Below are 22,953 nucleotides of genomic sequence, written 5' to 3'. Positions count from 1 at the left end.
AATTAACAAGAAATTTAATCGATATCTGAAATACGCCTTAAAATCGATTATTAAAACGTAATTCTATTCATATTGTAACTAGAAAATACGTTGTCTTTTTAAAATGAGAATTTTCCAAGCGACAAAAAATTTCCATAAGTTTTTCTCAATGCATAAGTATGGTGAGACTGATCGTTGTACGAAATGGGAACGAGACTACCTTCAACACATGCGTAATTGGCAATATTTAGAATCGAATTTTTCTGATTTTAAAAAACATTTAAATTCATTTTCAGGATCTCTTACACCAAAACAAGAAATTAAGCATTTAAAGCCTTTCTTAAACGAATTCAAAGACAAATTCACTCAGGAATTCAAAGATATCTCGAACGCTTCTGATTCAAAATTATCAATATTTGCGAAATACATAATTTTCTTCTACGAATATTACATCAGATTACTCCAAAGGTCGAGTCTCACTGAATTTAAGGAGATTCTCGATATCATTTTTCAAATTTTTAATCTCGAAATTATCACAAAAATTCCAGAAATATTAGGTGAAATACTTATGTTCTTGAAATCAGATATGCCTACTTACTATTCAAACAACTATTTTATTTTATTAATAATTCGTTTTTGCGAATACAGTAATTTTCAATATTTCCAGACACTAATCAAGAAAAATCAATACAAAAAACAATATTTTGTCGATGCCGCCAATAAAATCCCTAATTTTCGGCAAATATATATTTTGGCAATCCAAACCTTTCAAAGTAATCAAGTTATATGCGATACTTTATTCCAGACATACATAGAAAGCTTAATTGATGTTAAACATTACATTAATTCCACTTCAATAACATTTCCAATCGCAGAATTTTATTACAAATCAACTCCTATCGCAGAAGATGTAGCAGCAAATGATTTCATTATTGAAAACGAGCTAAAACCGACATTTAAATGCATTTTGTCAAATTCAAATTCACTTGTCGAAGAAACATATGGTTGCGTTAATGTAGGCGAAGGAAAACAGCTTACACAAGCTTTGGAATCATTACTTCCAAAAGAATATGATAATATCGAATATAAATTTGGAGATCACATGTTATTTTTGATAAGTGGTGGAACTGATATACCAAAATCATTTGAATTCCAAAATTCTAAGTTTTCTTTGAATATAATTATAATTGAAATAGATAACGGATATTATAAGCTTTCAAATTCATATTCTTCAAGTCCAATATGGCAAATAATCATGTTCTATACCAAATGTGTAATTTATAATGTAAGTCGTGTTAAATAAAATTTTATTTTCTAATTTGGATATTTTTTTTTTAAATTTTGTATTAAAACTTTTTGCAAATGAAAGCAGAAGTTTTTCTTAGTTAATTATATAATTCTATTATGCTGGATTCTATCTTTTAGATAAATTATTCTATAGTAAACATAACTTTTCATTCCTCATAATACACATATTGAATAACTTTATAGATCTAAAACATAACCATGTCATGTACCCATTTGCATCATTATTAAGAGAATTATGTAGAACAAATTTACCAATAAAATCGTGATAGCATTCAAGGCAAATGAATCATATATATATATATATATACATTGTTTTATGTGGGTAAATATTTCTAGATGGAATTCTATAACTGACTCATCAGATGACAAAATACTATCACTATGAATCTAGACCTTTTTTTTAAATCAATACTTCTAAATTCATCGACATTTAAAAACCAACTCAATTTCTCCAATGCTATGCTTGCAAATCACATAACCATAGATAATATAAATCCAATAACTCTATTATAACTTATATACATTACTTTATTTGGAAATGAAATTAAGTAAAAAAACACTATTTATTTAAGCATAAATTACAGTTCCTTGAGTAGATTCTATTGCATCTTTGAGGTGAGGATATATTGCACCGAATCCATCACGGTTATTATCAGAGAAACAAACAACATATACATCTAATCCGCTTTCTAAAATCAAATCTTTGCATTTTGAAATTGCGTTTCCAACAATTTCTGGAGGATTGTTGAAAACTCCCATTCCAAGAGTAGTAAGCACACACTTCTTAGAACCAGCTCTATCAGGGTATTTAAGAGAATTCTCCCATGCAGCTAAAATCGTCAATTTATATTCATAAAACAAAATTTCAGACAAAATTTCCAAATTTCTTTCATTTCTGGCGACGTAACTGCCTAAAGCAAAGGAAGCAGCGAATACTTGGTGTACATATTGATCAGGCTTTGCATCAATATAGTTAAACTGCTGCAATCTGTTTGTTGTAACTTCAACATTTTCGTGAACTCCAATTTTATAAAGATTTTCATTGGAAAAGTCAAAATTCTCGACTAACTTCATCTCTTCGTCTGTACTTAAGCATGCTTTGCCATGATTGACGAAAATTGGAGTAGAATCAAGTAGATTTATTTCATCATCAACATTTTCTTGAGTTTTTCCGTAAGGCAAGAAGTAATTACGATATAATATTGCTCCAAATGATGCTATTGATAATGTAGGACCTTGAGTAACATCTACTGCGTAAAAACGAATTCCATGCGATGCTCTTGATTTGGCGCTAGGAAATTCGAGACAATTGAAGTTAGAAGCCGCTAAAAATGTTGCTCCATTAAAATCTGGATTGTTTTGCATTTGTAAAACGTCAACTAAATCCATTCTTTTGGAATATCTTCCTTTTCCGCATATAATATGCAATTTACCATTACCAATAGGTTCTAAATTAAACGAGTCTATAGTTCTTATAGTAAATTTTCCGCAATTAAATGTTTTTCCATTAATTTTCGATTGAATTTGGCAGAATCCATCATTTTCTGTGAGGACCATGTTCTCATATACACCCTTAACATATTCTTCAAATCCTGCATAATGTTTAAACCAATCTTCCCCTTTAATTTGCATAAAAAAATTTGGAAAAAATGACAGATTTTATCATCAAGAATCTCAATTTCAAATCAATTTCAGGGATTATCATGCATGAAATCAATGAAAGCATATCTCAAGCAATCATTCATAACATGAAAGATCGAATTTCATGTTAATTATTTTAATTTTCCAAAAATATTTCAGATTTATTTTCGGTGAGCTGTCACTCTTGCAATAATCTCTCGTATGTAACAGCGTTTGTACGTATCAAATATCATATTTATTATAATAATTTACTTGATATAAGAAATTACAACTTTTTTTTAACAATAAGAATAAACATATATATTATTAACAATTCATGGTTTGATATATAATATATTTTTTTTTCTGTAAAAAAAAATTAATACAAAAAAAAAATCTAAAGTCTTACAAATATTTATTATTAGTGCTTCAGCATTTCTAACATATCAGAACGCATATTGAGAACGCCCATTGCTTCTCCAACAGATAATATATACAAAGGTGGAGGATCCTTTGTTGGGAAACCCAAGAACGTGACGATTTCCCTTCTTGTCGGGCACCACGAGGCTCCCATTGAGTGCGCGCGCGGCAGCATGAACAATCCAAGATCGCTCACGCATCCGTCAGTTTGCGACACAGTTTCGCCATCAGGCAGCACGTGTAGCACAAACCACCAAAATCTAGTAATATCGCAAGCGTATATAAGTGTCCAGTCAACGTGAAATTTTCCTCCGATCACTATCAAATAATGGTCGAAGAATATCATTGAGCTGTTGGCCAGTGACGATGGCGGCTCAGCGCCAGTTGTCTGAACGAGAGAAACTTTAAGTTCTGTTAAATCTATCTGAAGAAGTCCGCCGGTCTTCGCAGAGCCGAAACAGTAGATCTTGTCGCCGACTAACGTGTAGCCAACACCTGTCCTGCCTTGGATCTCTTGAGGATAGGCTTTCCAGACGTTAGTACTTAAATCTAAAACGTGGAGGTCAGAAGGCCAAAGGGAATCGTAACCTCCCCAAACGTAAATTTTTCCGTCTAGGCCACCAACTATTGGCGCGCTCCTCGGGGATGGAATGTCACCAGTGGTTTGTATTAATGTACATTGTCCTGTTGTAAGGTCGATAGAAAATAAATCGTTATAAAATACAGGCTCACAAGCACCGCCAAATATATAAAGAATATGACCGAGACATGTGGCCCTTGCGTTAGCACGTGGAGAAATTTGATCGCCTGTAATTTGAAGATTTGTCCATGTTAGCGTCTGTTGATTGAGAGCCCAAATATCGTTGAGGTATGTATTATCGTCCGTAATTCCTAAACCTGTAATTGCTATTCCAAGTTCAGTACAAGTTGAATAAAATTGACCTACGCGCGAATGAGGCGTTAGAGGCCCATTGGGTTGTATTTGAGACCATATCGCCGTAAATGCTGTTCGAACTATGTGGTTTCTTTTCGTTGGTGTTTTTAATTGCGATGCTGCGCGTAGCTGGGACATTACCTTTTCATCATTCATTCTGGTACCGACGACTGGAAGGCACATGTCACTAGGAGTTCCATGCGCTCCTGCCATGGCACTTTCATTTCCTCCCATTGCAGTGTTGAAATCTGGTCTATCGTCCGAAGTTATATAGGGTAAAAATTGCCCTAATAAACCATTGAAAATAAGGATGATCCCTCAATTTATATATGCTGGAGAGAACATATAGAATAAAATGAAAATGAAAAATATGTTATAAAAAAAACTGTTTGAATACGATATTTCAGTTGAATATTGGAGAAGTTACGGATTATTATAACATTGAGATTAATTTGCATTATTCATTCATTTTTTTTCGTAAATTTTACATATCATCAATGATTTTGGACTCATAATCACAAACTTTAATAGACAGATTAAGAAACAGCCAACTACCAAAATAATATCCATACGACTATCTCATATTACAGTGTTATCTCTCGTTAACTTCGACATCAAACTACATTTTGATTTTTTATTTGTAAAATCAATGCATCGAATTAATAATAATTATTTAAATCAATTAAACAAATCTATGGCTTTACTAGATACAAGCAGATCAAGTTTGATCGTTCATATTCTTATCCAATTTTTCTCTAGCTATTCATTTATCTCAGTTCGCAACGAAATAATTACAATCTTCCACAAATTGTAGATATAACGATTACAATATCTAAGAAATATGAGAGATTCAAAGGATAAATAATTTTAATCTTGTTTATTAACTCTAATTCTTGAACTCTGTATGAACATAGAGTATTACTTTATAATTTTAAATACAGGAATCTTCATTTTTGCTATTTACTTCTGATTGTAATATTTTCTCGAATTTATTATTTGTTATAGTAATTACATATAAGCTTAGTTATGACATATCACATTAAGGGATATTGCGTTTCACGTGTCGTTGAATTGAGAAATATATAATGTTAAATGTGTCGAACTCAATTTATGAAGCAATGAAACAATTTCCTGTGTCATATAAAGTGAAAGTTTTATATATTTTTAAATACTAGTTATTAAGGATGAAATTTCGTAACTAGATGTTACCTATATTCATTATGATAAGTCATGTATATGGTCATTTATACTATATTGAAATGATAAAGAAGTATGAGCTTGAAAACCATAACTCTTCTCAAGAGAAATGGAGAAAAGCTCAGATTTATGCATGAACTAAAAGACGTACAGTTTGCCGAACCAGAATCAGAGAGTATCTTACGAAAGAAGACGCATATGTATGTCTCTGGAGTTGCTCTTTCTGTCATTACTATTATAATGCTATTATACGGGTTTATAAAAGTTCAAAAAGATCTTTCAACAGTTATTATTCTATACGAACTGCAAAATTTATCATTACATGTTTCAAATTCAAATTCTAAAAAAGAAATTGTTGAATTGGAACTAGAATTCCAAGAAAATGTTCAAAAACCATTATTCATTAAACTAGAAATAAGCGGAATTCGGACACACGCGTCGAGAACGCAATATATACCGGTGACTCTAAATCAGTTCATCGGCCATAAGGGGAATTTAAAGAGAATCAACAAGTTTAATACAGATTTTGTTTTTATTAAGAATGATATGAGAGCAATCCCTATAAAACTATATAACACAATATATCCAAACAGTAACGTCTCATTCATTTATAATTTTGAAGCAAATGGCGAAATTTTTAAAAGTTTTATCTGGAAACTTTACTATTTGGCTACTGATATCACTCCAATGATTAAATTACGTAGCGGAATGCTAAACATTACTCTTATTTCGACAATAGTTCTCTCAATTCAATTTTATTATTGCAAAAAGTCTTTTTCATCATCAATGGCTTATTTTGTAGGATTAGTCGCAATATTGGCTTCAAATCCATTGATTACTCGGCCAACTTACAATGATATTATTGATATTTATTGGAGAATTTCGTATTCTTTCTTCAGAGCATACTTTCTTTCAGTTGTTCCAGCAATTGGACTATCATTCTTCCCATTCTTTGAATACCTACCAGTTATTTGCCTTATGCTATTTCTTTTCTTTTTCATTGTTATGTTTTTACTTCTTTGTCCTATTTTCACTGTTCATCATCAGCCATTTTTCATTAATTCCGGATTTAGTAACTATCCATATCCATATGTCATCACATTTGCGACTCCTTTGATTATTTTCCTCTCATTTTTCGGAATTTTACTTCTTTTCATTGCAATTTACTTTGTTGATGGAACAGAAAAGTATAAGCTATTGATTACAGCAATAGTTCAGATCTATGCGGCTTATACAACGTTGACAACAACATTTCAAGTTCCATTTCTTCCCCAGATTGCAAAACTGGAGTCGCAACAAGGAATATTTTATGATGCTTTTGTTCAAGTAATTTGTTCATTGATTTTTGGTCTCCTATTAACTAATGTTCAGATCAAAATTGAAGATTAATTTGTATATTTGTTTGTTATGTTATAAAACCTTTCTATTCAACTCATATTTATTAGAAATACAGCAGTGCATTTTAAAACAGATAAATTGACGATATCAACTATTTCTATGACGAAATTAGCAGTAAATTATAATTTTCCACTTTCTTCTTTACTTAGGAACTCCAAGTAGTTCGAATTAAGACATGTATCCTATAATTGTGCCAAAGAGGGGACTTTCGGATGGTACTTATTGAATTAGCGAAATTCCTTCAAAATCGTAATACATTCTCAAAATGTGCGACAAAATATTGGGAAATCAATATTTGTTTTTGAAAAATTCGAAAATAAAATACAATTTTTAAAATTCTCAATTTTGTAAACTTAGGTAAAAAGGATAGTGATAGTGATTAATAGTTTATAAACAGGATGAATAGAAAATTAAGAAATTCAAAATTTCCTAGCAACATTTCGAACCTTGTTGATTATTTTGAGTAGATGATTCGCTTACAAGCTTTAGAGATTGTTGCTCATTCTGCTTTTGATTAATCTCGGCTTCTTTCTCTTTTGCCAAATCGGAAATTATATCGCAAAGATCTTGAATACGAGCTCCTGTTTTAGCAGAAACTTCTACATATTCTGCCTTGAATTCGTTGGCCAAAGAAATCGCTTGTTCTGTTTTAACTGCTTTATCTTCTTTATCTGATTTATTTCCTACTACAATCAATCTGACACCTTCTGTATTATCATTAATTGAATTAATCCATGAGATTAGACGGTCAAACGAGTATTGATCATCCATTGCAAAAACAACTAAACCGATTTTCGCGTCATGGTAGTAAATAGGGGCCATAGCTTGGAACTTTTCTTCACCAGCTGTATCCCAGAATTGTATTTTAACTTCTTCTCCTGGAGGACCTAAAACTTTGAGATTATATTCAGCTCCAACTGTGGGATTGTATTCTTCCTCAAACAATCCTGATGTAATAACCTTTACAATTGAAGTTTTTCCTACACCGCATGATCCTACAAGGATAACTTTCGTCATCGGATAAAATATCAAATTTTAATCTCACCGAAGTAAATTTTGTTTCCCAAAAATTTTGTTGAATTGTCTCATTAATTATTTCGTAATTTCTTAGTTCAGAGCAAGCCATGTAGTATTTCAACTTTTTTTCCGACTTCTGACCTGATCTGGAAATTTTTTAAATTCAAAAATTGACAAAATTTCAATACGAAAGGGAAGGGATTTACTCTTTATAAAATTTAATCAAACATCTTACAAGAAACACCAATAACGCCTTCAATCTTGGTGATTTCATCAGCGAAACTCTTTGGGACTTTCATCCTGATAGCGGCGATCTGGCAGTTATCGCCCTTGAGGACATCGTTGTTAACAGACATGATCTTAGCACCGTGCTCTTCGCAGCAGGCAATGATCTTTCCGAAAACACCATTATGTCTAACAGAAAGGACTCCATCAACCTTTGGTGACTGATCAATGTTGACACAGTGAAGTGCTTCACCTGTCTCAACGAATGTGTTGACAATTCTGATTGTTTCATCGGCAATTCTCTCTGAAGCTTGCTGTGTGGAAGCACCGATGTGGCATGTAGCTGATGTAACAACTTCAGCAATCTGATTGTTCTGGAAAGTACCGAATGAACCAGCTGGCTCGTTCTCGTAAACATCAAGACCAACCTTGATGCCCTTTTCCTTGATTGCTTCGATCATAGCAACTGTATCGACAATTTCACCTCTGGATGTGTTGATGAAGATTGCCTTCTTCTTCATGGCATCGAAGAATTGCTTGTTGATAAGATGGTGTGTCTCTTTCATGTAAGGAACGTGAACTGAGACAACATCAGCAATCTTTGCGAGTTCTTCAAGTGTTCCGCAGTATTGAACACCAAGAGACTTAGCTTCTTCTGGGCTGAATGGAATTGAGTAAACAGCAACGTTCATGTTGAATCCTTTTGCGATGTGGATCATAGAGTGTGAAATGTTGCCACAGCCAACTAAGCCGAGTGTTCTGTCTCTAAGACCTGTGGAATTGAGGAATAATTTCTTCCTCCATTCACCATTCTTGATGTGCATTGTATTCTGTGGAATGCAGCGGTCGCAAGCAATGATATGGCCGAAGGCGAGTTCAGCAACAGCATCATTGTTCTGGCCTGGTGTATTTGTAACTAAAACACCATGATTTGAAGCAGCGTTAACATCAATTGTGTTAACACCAGCACCTGCACGAATAATGAGTGAGAGAGCACGAGCATTTTCGATAGCATGTGCATTTACAACTTTAGAACGGACAATAAGAATGTTATAGTCTGTGATTTCATTTGCAAGGGAATCCTCTGTGATTGTTGGATCCATCTTGACCTGGTGACCTTGCTTGATGAGAGTATCAACAACGCGTTGTGCGAGAGTGTCTGCAATGAGAATCTTCATTGTTAAAAATGAGTTGATTTTGTTCAGGTACAAATCTCTCTCAATTAATGAACAATTTTGCAATCAAAAAATTCCACTTTTTGAGAGGATTGAATTTATATAATATTGAGTATATAGAATAAGCACATAATTACATGCAACTTTCAAAATATTTAACCTAAATTTTAATTCAAAAGTCTCATCACACTTTTCAATGCTCGATTTTTAAAAACTGTTTAAAAATGGAGCTTATATTGAAATAGTGTAGAGACTAAAAATTACCACAGACTATTTCAGAGGATTGAGTTGCCACTCAATCCTCTGAAAAGTCTGAGGTAATTTGCAAAATTTAGTTGGTTTAAATATTTTTTTGTCACCTAATATTATAATGAATATTCACTTCCAGAAATAAATTTGATTTTATGATAATGACCAAATTTGATTCAAAAATATTTTGATGATTCCTAGGCTTGATAATTCTTTTTTCTGAGTGTCCAACATCATTCTAAGCGTTTTTTATTTGTGGAAGGACCGCTCTACTCTCAAATGTTTTAATTTCAGAGTTCCGATCACTACTCAAATTGTCAAAAAGTCAGTGATCGGAACATCAAAATTGATAATGTTCAATTTTACTATTTCATATTTCATGTTATCCAGGATCTATTACATGACAGTTCAGTGATTCTCTTGATTTCGGTGATTTTTCGATTTGGGAAGATATTTCCTGAACTCTGAATATGCGGTACATGTGATTATAGTTAATATATTTAATCACAATAATATATACGTATTATATTAATTCCGAAAAGCTATAAATTTGGATCAACACAAATCTTTTTTCAACCTTTAGATCATGCATACATGAAACCGTTTTAAAAGAAATTCTATATTCCTTAAGAACACTTTTTTTGGATTTTTAATGAATTTGACCAAATTTCGTTGGTCAGTTTTTGAAAGTAATATTACGTTGTATTTTCCAATAAAAAACAACAACTATAGTTCAGCTTAATAGAGTACTTATATACTTATTGATTTTTAAGAATTTTTATTTAATCACATTAATTATTCTTGATTGAGACAATAAAAATATCAAGAAATATGTGTACAAAAGTATTTCACTAAATATAGATTTATCTTTTATTTAACCGGAAGTTATTCGGTATCTCAATAACCATTTGACCATTCTTTTCGACTGAATGGTTTCTATTTTATATTATAACCAATAGAGTTTAGCATACTTAAATTCATGAAAGCCTTTTTTGGCTATTTTTATAAGGTGACTGCTTCTATTCGTTCTGACTCATTAAGGTATTTATATGGAAAATCTTATCTCGTTTGATTGACACGGGGAAACAACGAAGTTGATACCGACGTGTCTTTTACTTGTTGCATATATTCCTTGATATTATTCAATCTACTTTTTAAATCGTAAATGACTCGATTTATTAAACCAATCGTATTGCCATATAAAATACTCACAATTTTCAAAAGCAAAATTGAGATATGAATAATAATTCATTTTAGTTTGAAATATAATTGGCTCATTTTTATTTTTAACTTTTCCAAATAAAAGATCTGATAAGATGTAATGAAAAGTCTATAAAAATATCTTTATTTCTAAAATAATAAAAAATATAATCTATAAAAATTACTTGAGAAGCAAATCTATCTTTCCGATCAACATTGCTGCTCTTCTTTGTTCCTTAAGCTCCTCACCTATCTTCGAGGAGAGCTCATCAAACATCTTTCCTACCGCTGGAACGTCTCCAATAACTCTTCTGTAAATTCTCTCAAAAACAATAACCGCTTTGAGAACTACGGACGACCACGTTGGATTTGAAACGTTCGCGATAAGGAATTTGAGGAGTGGTTGGACACCCATTGCATCTCTTCCAGCAATGGCAGCGTCAAGGCCGCCAAGACGGTCAAGTTCATCAATCATTCCAATTCCGATGGCCGGATCGCTCTCTTTCAGGGCGTAATCGAGAGCTTCTGCGAATTCAAATCTGATTAAGCACTGATTCCACTTTTCTTTGCGTTGGTTCTGCGGGGGTCTGAAAACTCTGAAGTTTGCAGGCATTTGAACTTGTGGTCGTTCTGTCTTATTTTGAGATTTTTCTGGTAAATGACGGATCTGGAGGACACCGCCGGAAAGGGCGCATGCAAACTTGGTTGCATCAGGTAATGCTGCAATACTAACGATGTCTGAGTGCATTTTAATGGTATATAAAACTGTGAACGATGCAGGATCAATTATCTTGATCTGTCTATCAGAAGATGCCGTAACAAGGTTGGATCTGACAATAGTAAGGCCAACAATCGGTCGATTATGTAAAGTAAAGGTTCCAACTTTTGTAATTTTAGCGAGAATGTCAATAGCTACGACATTTTCGGATGAGGCAGCAAATACACGTCTACCTTTTGCTACTAAATTCGATACAGGATTTTCTGTTTCAATTGATCCGATTTTTTCTTGTTTATTTAAGTCCCAAATACCAACAGTCTTGTCGTGGGAGCCGGAAACCCAGATATTTCCGGATTCCATAGGGATAATTGATGAAACGGCGTCATTATGAGCTTTAATCACTACAACATCATTAGCACCGGAAACATCCATGATTTGAATAGTTCCATCTCCACACGCTGCAACAACAGTGTTTGAAAATGGAGAAAATGCAAGATCATGAATAATTCCGGAATGTAATTTGAAACGACGAAGTAATGTTTGGTGATCCTTTGTAGGATAAATATCAACAGTTCCATCTTCTCTGCCGAGTGCAATTAAAACACCATCGTTTCTGAACGCAACAGCAGAAAATTGTGCCTTTGCTTTAGCAAATGCGAAGTCTTGTGTATATGATTTGCCATTAATCCATGGACCTGTAAGCCCAGAAAGTACAACTAATGGATTTGGATCGAGGGGTGAGAATTTAATTCTATTAATCGAAGCATTAAACTGAATAATTTTAGTTTCGGTCAGTTTTTGCCAAACGGCTGACTCTTCTATTTCTTCTTTGCTGCGTGTTTCGCCAACAACAAATGGAACTGCGCCTACATTGTTGAAGACTTTCATCGCAATGGAGCCAAAAAAAATTTTTGTCTTTCTAATAAAAATCATTTTTAGCATGAAATCTAATCATGATATTGTATGGAATACATATTTAAATTAAATTCAATCCTAAAATTTTTGAATTTTGAATATGAATTTGTAAAGTTTCTCATTTAACAAATGCCATCTTCATAAATGATCAAACCATAACCACTATCAACTGATTTTTATTGTTGCATATCTTATTTCCAAAATATCAATGATTTTGGAATTATTCTGAACATATTCTAAAATTCATCTAACTTTATAACAAACTATTGGCATTTAGTTGAATAATGCTTCTTTTCCATGATTAATAAGCCATGAATATATTTCTTCCAAAATTAATTCCGTATGGCACTAGAATCTAAGCAATATTAAAGCGACCAGACGGAACATTTTTAAATGAATTTTTAAATTTGAAAAAAATTATTTCTTCTTATATTTATTTTCTCAGTTTAGTCTCAAAATGGTTCAATTAAAAAGGAAAAATATAAATTTATTTTTTTTAATAATATCGATTTTGATTTTGCATAGCTTTGGTTGCAAATGCATTGAGGACATCTCTAAGTGATGGGACATTTGTTAATTGATTTCTAACAGTATCAACATTACCTATTGCCATTGGATTTGTAAAAACGAAACGAATATTGACAGCATCTTCGTTTGCGCATGTGAGGATACCATTCCCATGATCTTTGAGTGCAGGAACCTTTGCAACTTCGCAAAGAGCAATCAAAGTCAAATTTTGGCCAAAAGATGAATTCCTATAGTTATTAGGAGAATTGACAACATACCCTGATGATGTTGATGCATTTGAAGCCAGGTAAATACCTGCGCCATATGCTTGCCCGACTCTCATCAAATTTGTTCCGGAAAGGTTTCGTAATCCATTTCTAAGGATCGGATACCATCTTTTTCCTTCAGATCCATGCCATAAAAACATAGATCCGTATCTTGCCTTTAATGCTCTAAATCTGTATTCTCTTTCTGGGGAAGAAATGATTGCCAAGAAGTGATCTGGTGATCTAATCTGCTGTAACATCATTTGTTGCGGTAAATGGATGAAATGAGACTTGTTTGATAAGATTATCCATTTGACTAATGAGAAAAGGTTATTTCCTATCATATTTTTGAGTTCCTGATCATTGTTAAGTCTCGTTATGTTATTCATGGCCGGCAAATTGGCTAATTGGTTTGAATAATTCATTAATTCAGGTGGAGGAGCTGGATTAAGGAACTGAGACCCTGCAGAAGTTGCAAAACATGATATAAGGAGGTCAGCAACCAATGGATCTCTCTTGATTTCTTGAATAACTGAAACTCCGATACCATTTTGCTCAAATTTGTGGATGCATGCAGGATTAGTGCAAACAAGAGGTTTAATAGAACCATCTTGTATTGGAGCTCTGCAAATACAACAATGATCTGGAAGATCTAAAAATACTTCGATAATTTCAAGTACAAAGTATAAAAGAGGACACTCAGCGTATGTTGAATTGATTGGCATCGTATCAACTTGTGCAAGTCCTGTTCTAAGCTTCTCTCTGGCAACATTAATGTCATCTTTAGCGAGAATTAAAGCTGTTTCTGATCTTTGGTAATCAAATCCTTCCGCAACAAGTACATTAAGCTTTGCATGAGTATAATTACCATGACAGGCCAGAAGTGAAACGGCTGATTTATAATTTTGTCTTGGATAGTACTTTGGACTAAAGAAATTAGGAATGAGATCTTGTATTAAGTTATATCCTACAAAATTCTTGTGGAATTGGGGATGGTTGATGGTGACTTGATTTGGTTGACGGCTCCATTTGAAATTATTGAGTGAAATACTAACTTCTAATAGAGTATCACAGTTGTTAAACGATAAAACACTTTGGAGAGCAAGAGGAAGAACATTAGTCGGAATACTTAAGAAAATCATGCAATCAAGCAATTCTGCTTGATAATTTGGGACCCATGCATTATATGTTGATACAACATCTAATAAATCTAGGTAATCTGGATTTTGCATCAGATCATCATAGTCAAACATCAAGATTTCGAATAATAAAATTATTGGTTTTTTTTTGGGAGTCAATTTTTTTTTCACAGTAATATTAACACCAAATATCATTCAAAATTAAAATATAGTTGAATTTTATTTTAAATTTTTTTTTCAAAGTCGCTACAAAATTTTCCAGTTTTTTTTGACATCCTAAGTTTTATGGTCTATAGATGTCAAAAAAGTTAATATTTTATTTAAATAATCGTTTTTGCGTAATTTTTTATACCCAAAACGAAGTTGCCTAGAAGGGCTCCCACACTAAGGGCAAACCTAATCGTACTTTCGTATCTGACGATGGATATAGATAGTTTAATATATTCCTACACCAAATTTTATAGTTAGAAATTTTTGGGATCAAAATTCAAAGTGGGATTACTTCTAGTTGCCTCAATTTTGATTGGCAGTGACAGTGAAGATGATGAAAGATCTACTCGCGAGGTCTCTTTTAGGCACATTAAAAGCTCTTACCGAGGAAGAAGAAGAAGAAGATCAGAAAAAAAAAAAACTCTATATATTTATTACTGTGTGTGGAAAAAAATCAAAACATTACTTTCCATGGTGTTGTCTTGCTATTTTTGATCTAAGTTTGTCCATTGCCGGGTCATTCTTGAAATTAGAAGCAGTTGCATCAATACCGTATCCAGACTGTTCAATTACATCCTTAAATCTGTCATCATTCATAATTTGGTCGACTATTTCTTCATCATCTACACTTTGTTTTTGTTTCTTTTCCTTTTTCTCTTTCTTCTTTTGTCTCTTCTCTTCCTTCTTCTTTTCTTCATTAATTTCCTCTTCTTCGACCTCTTCTTCCTTCTGTTTCTTTGCCTTCTTTTTATCTGGTCCTGCATGAGAAACAAACTCGAAAACCATGTCATCCATCTCTTTCTGCTCTTCCTCCTCTTCTTCTTCCTCGGCAAGAGCTTTCAATGTGCCTAAAAGAGACTCGCGAGTAGGTCTTTCATCATCTTCGCTGCCACTGCCAATCAAAATTGAGGCAACTTCGTTTTGGGCGTCTTCATCAAGGTCATCCTCCCAGATCGAGTTGACGGCGGCAACACGCTCGACAGGGTTTGTGTCCCAGTCATCTTCGGCTTTGGTGTTTGTGTTCCAGGCCGCGTTTATGTTCGGCATATCCCAATCTGCGGGAACTTCTTTGGCCATGTCACGTAATTTGAATGCTGAGAAGTCAACATCATCTGGTATAACTGAAAGATCAAGGAAATTGCCTGTATTGCCGAATTCGCAACGAGATAATTGTTCATATGCATCATCTGCAGATTTTGAATCAGTAAACTCTGCAACAGCAAAGTAGCACTTGGAAAGAACCTTTTGACGATAGCGGAATGCAGCTGCACGAACATCATCTGGCTCATCATCAGGAATGTCGTCTTTCTTAAAATCTTCAAGATGCTCTTCGCCATAGTGTGATAGGTAGACTGAAACAGAGTTGAGTGTATCGTCTGAACTCAAAGAATAGTTGATAAATGCAAAAATGTCTGAAGCTTTGACTTTTTCCCAATAAAGTCCGGTGATTGCTAAACGCGATGTACTTTCCTTTGTTGTTATTTCTTCATCACTGGATGAAAATTCGTATTTTTTAAATTCATCTGGAAATTCTTCATCACTTGATGAAACATAGTTTTCAGCATACTCATTTGGAATGCCATACATATCAACAGGTGGATGACGCTCTTCAACTTCGAGATCATCGAAACGGGAATCCTTTTTCTGCTTTCTCGACATTTTGAAATTCAAAGAGCGGTTTTTTGGCTTTGAGATTTTAAGAAAATTTTATTTGATAAATAGAACAAGGATGCATCAACAAATCAATTTATATCAAATTCATAGTCCCGCGCTATCATTCAAAAGATGTGTCTAAATCTAGACTTTCAATTGGAAAACTACAAGAGCAATATTATTCATACTTTTATTTGTATATTACGATATGACCATCAGACATGCAAAAATGGCTGATTAAAAAAGATTTTATTCTTCAATTATATATTATTAAGCAATATATAAGAAATATAATCTCACTAATGACACATTATTCATTCAGAATAAGCAACCCTTTAGATATTCATATTATCCAAATGATTATATAATTTCTTTCAATTATATCTCCCGGAAGCTCATGTATAGATTTAACCAAAATCTTAGATAGGTAAAAAATATTTTTAATTGTATTTATAACAAATCCATCAAAATAAAGAGAATAACATGATAGTAATGTTTGATATTATCAACATTTTTTTGTGCATCCTGACAAGATGATCCTATCAAGACCAAGTCACGAGGTGAACTGTCTAATTTTCAATTTCTTAATATAAAGTTACAATAACTGAGTTAAGAGTTTCATTGAAGTATTTTATGTAAGGTAGTCACAAAATCTAAGTAGTGAGGCTCTCAAAAATTGAACCGTACTCCATACAAAATTTGTGTACCCTCACTACTTAGATTTTGTGGCCTTCAATTGAGAGGTTAGTTTTGATAGAGCAAGTTATAAAATTAAAAGGGAAAAATAAATAAAATTTAAACATTTAATTATATATAATGTAAGGAGTGTAATTCCAAATTTTCTAAAAACTATTCAAATTTGAGCATTTTTTTGGAAATAGTAAATCTAATATGTACATCTAATAACAACATGATTCATCACCTTTTCAAGCTCTGCAGTCAATTTTTTGAAATTTGATTGAAATAAATGTAGCAAAAATTACATTTAATTAGGGAATATATGAGTTTCTCTGGAAACAGGCTGATAAATTTTAAATTTTGTCCAATCAACATGAATGCATTGAGAAATTTGGATTGATTTTCTGGTAGAATCGGGAACAATTCAACCATGTATAAATGGATCATGTAATCATCATGAAATGTTAGTGTTAGAGTTCAAAAGAAACAGAATGAGTGGAAATCAAACACAATCTGAATAATTTTAAACGTATACAATCTTTAAGTTTGTATTTTGAATTCTACATATATGATTGTGTAATTCGTTCTTTCAAATTTTCGGATTCAGGCATGTTTTGATAAAATTCATTCCCAAAAACGTCAATTAACAATTAAATTTAGTGTATTTTAAATATATATACGTATTATATTTTATAAATTATATTAAATTCGCAAAATTTTAAGTTTTAAACAAAAATAAAAAATGTTCAAAATATGAAATTATGCATAGGATATTAAAATTTACATGTTAGCAATTTTTTTGAATTGCTTTCAATTTTCATATTGAAATTTTTAAGATTTTTTTCTGAAATAATAAGCAAGAATATCAACCTAAATAATATTAAATTCCATGCGTTAATTTCCCCTCAAAAGTCATTGACCGCCTCTCAATCTAGATTTTGTGAGTACTTTATAAATCAATTCGAAGATAAATGTATTGTTTAATACACAAATTGGATTGACCACATATGTCTTGGCCTGTTCTTTATATGCAGCGATGGCAGCATTGCAAATATAAACAGGAAGGGAGAAATTACAATTTTATTCTGTTTTTCATTACTTAAACAATCTTATAAAATTCGCATATTCTTCTATCATGGAATCAAACTTACACACTCTCGAATCAGCATTTAATTAACATTAAAATTTAATTTTTAGAATACAAAATTTAAAAATCTATGGTCACTTTTCAAATTAATTTAATGCCAAAAGAGAATAAATGAAGATGTTCAATCTATCCTTTTCAATTATAAAATTCTGCAATTATTATTTGAACCATGCGAAATAAGAAATCTGGCTATTTCATTGTGTTTATTACATACTGCATAATGAAGAGCTTTTTTGCCATAATTATCTTTTTCATTGATATTTGCATGATGGTAATAAAGAAATTCTGTCATTTCTCTTTTATTATTTTCTACTGCATAATGTAGGGCGGTTTTCCCATTTTTATCTTTTTCATTGTTATTTGCGCCATATGAAAGAAGAAGTTTGGCTACTTCTTCTCTTCCACATTTTGCTGCTTTATGAAGAGGCGTACCTCCATTTTTATCTTTTTCATTGTTATTTGCGCCATATGAAAGAAGAAGTTCGGCTACTTCTTTACAATTCCATGCTGCTGCAGAATGAAGAGCAGTTTCTCCATCATAATTTTTATCATTGATATTTGCGCCATGTGAAAGAAGAAATTCGGCTGTTTCTTTACTATTATTACTTGCTGCACAATGAAGAGCGGTTTCTTCTAGTTCATTTTTTTCATTGACATTTGCGCCATGTGCAATAAGAAGTTCAGTTGTTTCTTTACTATTATTATATGCTGCAATATGTAGAGCAGTTTCTCCATATTTATCTCTAACATTGATATTTGCGCCATGTAAAAGAAGAAATTCTGCCATTTCTTTACTATCGAAAAATGATGCTATATGAAGAGCGGTATTTCCCTCTCTATCTTTTATATTAACATCCGCACCAAGTGTAAGGAAATATTCACAAACAGATGGGGCATTAAACATCTTCGAAGTAATAAAGCATTTATTAATATTATTTGTTCGAAGAAAATAAATTAAAAATGATTCAAGATTATTATAAGTTCCACAAGAAACTATATCAGGGTCTAATTGATGTTCATTCATTAAGAATGCAATAAAATCAATATTGTGTGAAATAATTGCATATTTCATTATTTTATAATTTATTTCTTGATATTTTAAGCATTCGCTCATGATCTCTGGATTTTTTCCTAAAAACGAAAATTTTAAGCATTTCTGAGTTATTTCTGAGTTAAACTTTGATCTTAAGAACTTGAAACAATCAACTGCTCCGTAATAACAACACAATTCAAGTAATGTATAGCCTTTTTTAGAATCTGGATATAATTTGCTTTGAAGTCTTTGATTTTCATCAAATCCTTCTTTTTCAATGAATGCTATGAACATTTCTATGTCATTATACATGATTGCTCTGTAAATTGTATTCTCATTAAGAATATTGAGACTTTTTAAATTTTCGAAATCATCTTCATTGTTTATTTTAATTCCATATTCTTTATAAAACAGTAAGTTTGAAATATGATTGATGTGGTTGACTTCTTTAATATGATAATCATTAGTTATAAGTTTTGCAAGATATAAATATGACTTGGTATAGCGATTATTATACGGAATGATAAACAAAATATCTCTTATAATATTGTTAGGACAATATTTCCTTGAATCAATCAATTCTGTTTTGATCATGTTGTAAATCGAGTTTAATTCTTCTTCTTTTTCTGTTTTCAGCTGATACAATGCAATATATGCATCAATATGGTATTTGAACATATTTCGCAATTCAATAAATTGATTTATTTTAATGTCTTGAACAGCCATTAAAAATTTTATGTTCACAAAAATGTTCTTCTAAAATAAACCACCTTTTGGCAATGGCGACATGCTTAATACATGAATGGGTTCTTTATTTATACAGATTATGGAAAGGTGTACCAACCTCAAAATTTTTGGACCGGCACTAAAAGTGCTGCTGCTTGACCGATTACAACCTAAATCAAGCTCCTTTTTAATTGCCAATGCATTGAATACAGCAGCAACTATTTTATCGTGCAGCCTTTTTCCGTCATGTCTAATTTGTGATGAAATATTTGCAAGATTATCTCAAAAATTTTACCATCCATTCACAATCTAGCAGTATCAATATCTCGTCAGTATAATACGATTCCGATTTCGAAAACTACCTGTTAATTCTGAAATCTTATATAGACATACGCCGCCAATAAAACCTCAAATGGCTGCACAAGCTTTTAACGTTCATTTTAATCGACGTGTCCATAAATTTTGAATAATTCAGAAAATTGGGAATCTTATTTCTTGAATCGATTTTTTGAGATTAAAGCATAAGAAAAACTAAAATATTAACTGATATACGTGCTTTATATACAAGTTTTTTCATAACAATGGTAGAATACATAGCTGAAATCTTATTCATAAAAAAATATTGATCTTAACTTAAAGATTATAAGGCTCAAGAGATACAAATAGAGAATATATATCCTCCGTTATTCAAAGACCATTATACGCTCTTATAAGAGCATAAAATTGATTTAAAGTAATGAACTTACCGATATGTTATGATTTTAATAAATGCCATAACAACCCATTAATTACATAATGATGAAAAATGATCTAATCAAATGAATTTTTTTTTTGATTTTGATCTTCTCTTTTCCTATCATAATTTTTGATCCACAAATTACTATTGTCCATGAGTATTAATAATATCCTAAACAAATCTACAACCTTTATGAATAAAAAATCTTTCGATCGAAATTTCAATTTAAAAAAATGAAATTTATTATAAAAGTAAAATTTAGGAAGGATAAATATATAATCACTATGAAAATAAAAAAGAATTTTCTACCAGCCGTAAGTAAGCGGGGTATTGAACTGATCCTTAGTTGGGATTGCGGAATCATCGTTATCACCAGATTTGCAGGCGATCCAGAAGAGGATGACAATAATAAGTGAGAAGCCGACGAAGATACCAATTAATATTCCGCCAACTGTGTTAACACTAGATGCGACTTTGTCAGCCTTGCCCTTGCAGTCTACTGTTAAGTAATCCTTGGAGCAGTTATCTTTGTATTCTTTATGAGATTCGAAATTGCAGCATTTGAAGGTGTTTTGAATGAGAACACCAAGATTTCCTGACGTCCATTTGTCAGAAACAATTGTGGGGACTTTCTTTCCGAAGATGAATACTATAATTGCGATTGCAAGAATAACTAAATTGAAGATAATCAAGATAATTGAAACGAGATTTCTTGAGAACTTGCTGTTGCATAGAGAGAGAAGGATACATAAAATTAATAATACAACAATTACGGCAAGAGCAACTATGAGCCATAAACGGATTTTTTTGAAATTAGTATCGCTCAAAATCTTCCAATACTTGCCAAGAAGATATGCTATAAGAGATCCAACTGCTCCGATAAGGATGCAGCATGAAATTAAAAACGTAGTGGCTTTGCAGCAATCACCCATTCTTAATCAAAAAACTGAATTCTGAAATTTACACCGTAATTACATTCAAAATCCATCAGTTGGATCCAATGTCACTTTTAGTGAACTAATGGTTTTTATCTGCCTATAATAGCGATAATTTTTTGATCGATTTTCATCAGAAAAACTTCTGAAAAACGATAGAAATCCAAGCAAATCTTATTTTTTTATTCCCAATATTTGTTTATCATTTTAGCTAAATCGAAATTTTGGAAACATTTATCTGATTAAAAAGTGACATTTATATTTTTTGGAAAATTTCTCATTATCTGTTTCGGCTTATGATTCCAACTCGTATTTATGGATACAAATCTTTTAATGCAATTTTGTATAGAAATTGTTCTGAATACATGATATATAAATAGATATTCTCGCTTTTTTTAAAAACAATTGCTTTTCTTGCATAAATAACATATTTACCTTGTATCAATATCGGATAATGGTATTCGATGTAGGTGCTTTCGTATTAAAATAAGTTTTTCTAAAATTAAAAATTGAATTATATAGCGAAAACACTTTAAACAATGCAGTGTTCATTTTATTTTCATGAAAATATTGTATTATTTAACTACCATGAGAATTAATTGAGTTTATTCAATAAAATTTTGCCTTATTAATTTGTTTATTGTTAACGCTTCAGAGGTACACTTTTATTACGCAATCATAACACATGCCTCTTTTTTGACTTCATATCATGAATAAAAATTTGATAATTTTTTTTCCCAAAAAATGATCAACTTTCTTTTAAATTGTGCATGTTATTTTTAATTATTGATTATTTCCTATTTACTGAAATATCTCAATAAAAAATACACGCCCGTAATTTATTCATTGAACACAAAGTTGAGCTAGGTACGATCATCTTGAAGATTATCTAATAAGAAAGCTCCTTTTACTTCTTCTCATGATATTTTCCTTTAATTTAAGTCCGATATCTCAGCATGGATGCATAATTCATGCAACCCATTATAAAATTTTCATACTCACAATTTCATATCACTTGTCATTTTTCGTATAAAATGTATGCTGGCGGAATTAAGGCAATTAGTCCAAAAGGGTTGATTGATTTGATCAAAGGTGGCAAAAAATTGAAGATACTTGACGTTCGAGATGTTGATTTTGGCGAACATGCTGTAATTAAAAATGCAATTCATCTTCCATTAAATGAGCATACAGAAACGAACATTTCTAAAATCGTTGATAGTAGCATAAAAGAAAAAATCGATAAAATGGTATGTTACTGCCATACAGGTCCTAGATCCGTATTTTCAGCAGACTTAATTAAGAAAGAAATGAAAACTTTAGACGAAAAGCCTAATTTCGATGTGGAATTCTTGAAAGGCGGCATCCTTGGTTTCATTGAAACAGAAGGATACAGAGAATTTGTTGAATAACTATTAAAACATATAGAATATTCATGAAATTACAATAAAGAATAAATATAGTTAAATTACAATAAAGAATATTATTAAACTATTTCATATCATTATATATTTTTTATTTTTTCTAATATAATGGGTTAAACTATTAATTTTTTTTGTACTTGGCGAAAT

General features: G+C 31.7%; 10 protein-coding genes across 10 annotated transcripts; 1 reads left to right on the top strand and 9 right to left on the bottom strand.

Moving 5' to 3' along the window:
- Positions 1-1,853: 1,853 nt before the first annotated feature.
- On the bottom strand, positions 1,854-3,207 carry TVAGG3_1012130 (uncharacterized protein; the record flags this gene model as incomplete). Its single annotated transcript, XM_001579490.1, has 1 exon — positions 1,855-2,919. The coding sequence occupies one exon, from the start codon at positions 2,917-2,919 to the stop codon at positions 1,855-1,857; it is 1,065 nt and encodes a 354-aa protein (XP_001579540.1).
- A 97-nt stretch (positions 3,208-3,304) lies between these two features.
- Positions 3,305-4,508, bottom strand: TVAGG3_1012120 (nitrile biosynthetic process; the record flags this gene model as incomplete). The annotated part of the gene is made up of 1 exon (XM_001579489.1): positions 3,329-4,495. The coding sequence occupies one exon, from the start codon at positions 4,493-4,495 to the stop codon at positions 3,329-3,331; it is 1,167 nt and encodes a 388-aa protein (XP_001579539.1).
- A 2,701-nt stretch (positions 4,509-7,209) lies between these two features.
- Positions 7,210-7,898, bottom strand: TVAGG3_1012110 (GTPase protein; the record flags this gene model as incomplete). The annotated part of the gene is made up of 1 exon (XM_001579488.2): positions 7,286-7,873. One exon carries the CDS (start codon positions 7,871-7,873, stop codon positions 7,286-7,288), a length of 588 nt encoding a protein of 195 aa, XP_001579538.1.
- Positions 7,899-8,055: 157 nt separating this feature from the next.
- Positions 8,056-9,285, bottom strand: TVAGG3_1012100 (phosphoglycerate dehydrogenase protein; the record flags this gene model as incomplete). The annotated part of the gene is made up of 1 exon (XM_001579487.2): positions 8,092-9,276. One exon carries the CDS (start codon positions 9,274-9,276, stop codon positions 8,092-8,094), a length of 1,185 nt encoding a protein of 394 aa, XP_001579537.1.
- A 1,554-nt stretch (positions 9,286-10,839) lies between these two features.
- TVAGG3_1012090 (rRNA processing) lies at positions 10,840-12,474 on the bottom strand (the record flags this gene model as incomplete). Its single annotated transcript, XM_001579486.1, has 1 exon — positions 10,904-12,328. One exon carries the CDS (start codon positions 12,326-12,328, stop codon positions 10,904-10,906), a length of 1,425 nt encoding a protein of 474 aa, XP_001579536.1.
- Positions 12,475-12,794: 320 nt separating this feature from the next.
- Positions 12,795-14,392, bottom strand: TVAGG3_1012080 (poly ADP-ribose polymerase family, member PARP family; the record flags this gene model as incomplete). The annotated part of the gene is made up of 1 exon (XM_001579485.1): positions 12,852-14,381. The coding sequence occupies one exon, from the start codon at positions 14,379-14,381 to the stop codon at positions 12,852-12,854; it is 1,530 nt and encodes a 509-aa protein (XP_001579535.1).
- A 216-nt stretch (positions 14,393-14,608) lies between these two features.
- TVAGG3_1012070 (rRNA processing) lies at positions 14,609-16,136 on the bottom strand (the record flags this gene model as incomplete). Its single annotated transcript, XM_001579484.1, has 1 exon — positions 14,940-16,136. One exon carries the CDS (start codon positions 16,134-16,136, stop codon positions 14,940-14,942), a length of 1,197 nt encoding a protein of 398 aa, XP_001579534.1.
- Positions 16,137-17,768: 1,632 nt separating this feature from the next.
- On the bottom strand, positions 17,769-19,714 carry TVAGG3_1012060 (ankyrin repeat and SOCS box-containing protein 4 family; the record flags this gene model as incomplete). The annotated part of the gene is made up of 1 exon (XM_001579483.1): positions 18,095-19,714. The coding sequence occupies one exon, from the start codon at positions 19,712-19,714 to the stop codon at positions 18,095-18,097; it is 1,620 nt and encodes a 539-aa protein (XP_001579533.1).
- Positions 19,715-19,824: 110 nt separating this feature from the next.
- TVAGG3_1012050 (uncharacterized protein) lies at positions 19,825-21,416 on the bottom strand (the record flags this gene model as incomplete). The annotated part of the gene is made up of 1 exon (XM_001579482.2): positions 20,756-21,382. The coding sequence occupies one exon, from the start codon at positions 21,380-21,382 to the stop codon at positions 20,756-20,758; it is 627 nt and encodes a 208-aa protein (XP_001579532.1).
- A 998-nt stretch (positions 21,417-22,414) lies between these two features.
- On the top strand, positions 22,415-22,948 carry TVAGG3_1012040 (rhodanese/cell cycle control phosphatase family; the record flags this gene model as incomplete). The annotated part of the gene is made up of 1 exon (XM_001579481.2): positions 22,420-22,794. The coding sequence occupies one exon, from the start codon at positions 22,420-22,422 to the stop codon at positions 22,792-22,794; it is 375 nt and encodes a 124-aa protein (XP_001579531.1).
- Between the last annotated feature and the right edge of the window lie 5 nt (positions 22,949-22,953).

The sequence above is a fragment of the Trichomonas vaginalis genome, chromosome I (assembly GCF_026262505.1).
Source record: "Trichomonas vaginalis G3 chromosome I, whole genome shotgun sequence".
Lineage (NCBI taxonomy): Eukaryota > Parabasalia > Trichomonadida > Trichomonadidae > Trichomonas > Trichomonas vaginalis.
Note: the sequence above shows the minus strand (reverse complement) of the source record. Positions and strands in the feature narration are given on the sequence as shown.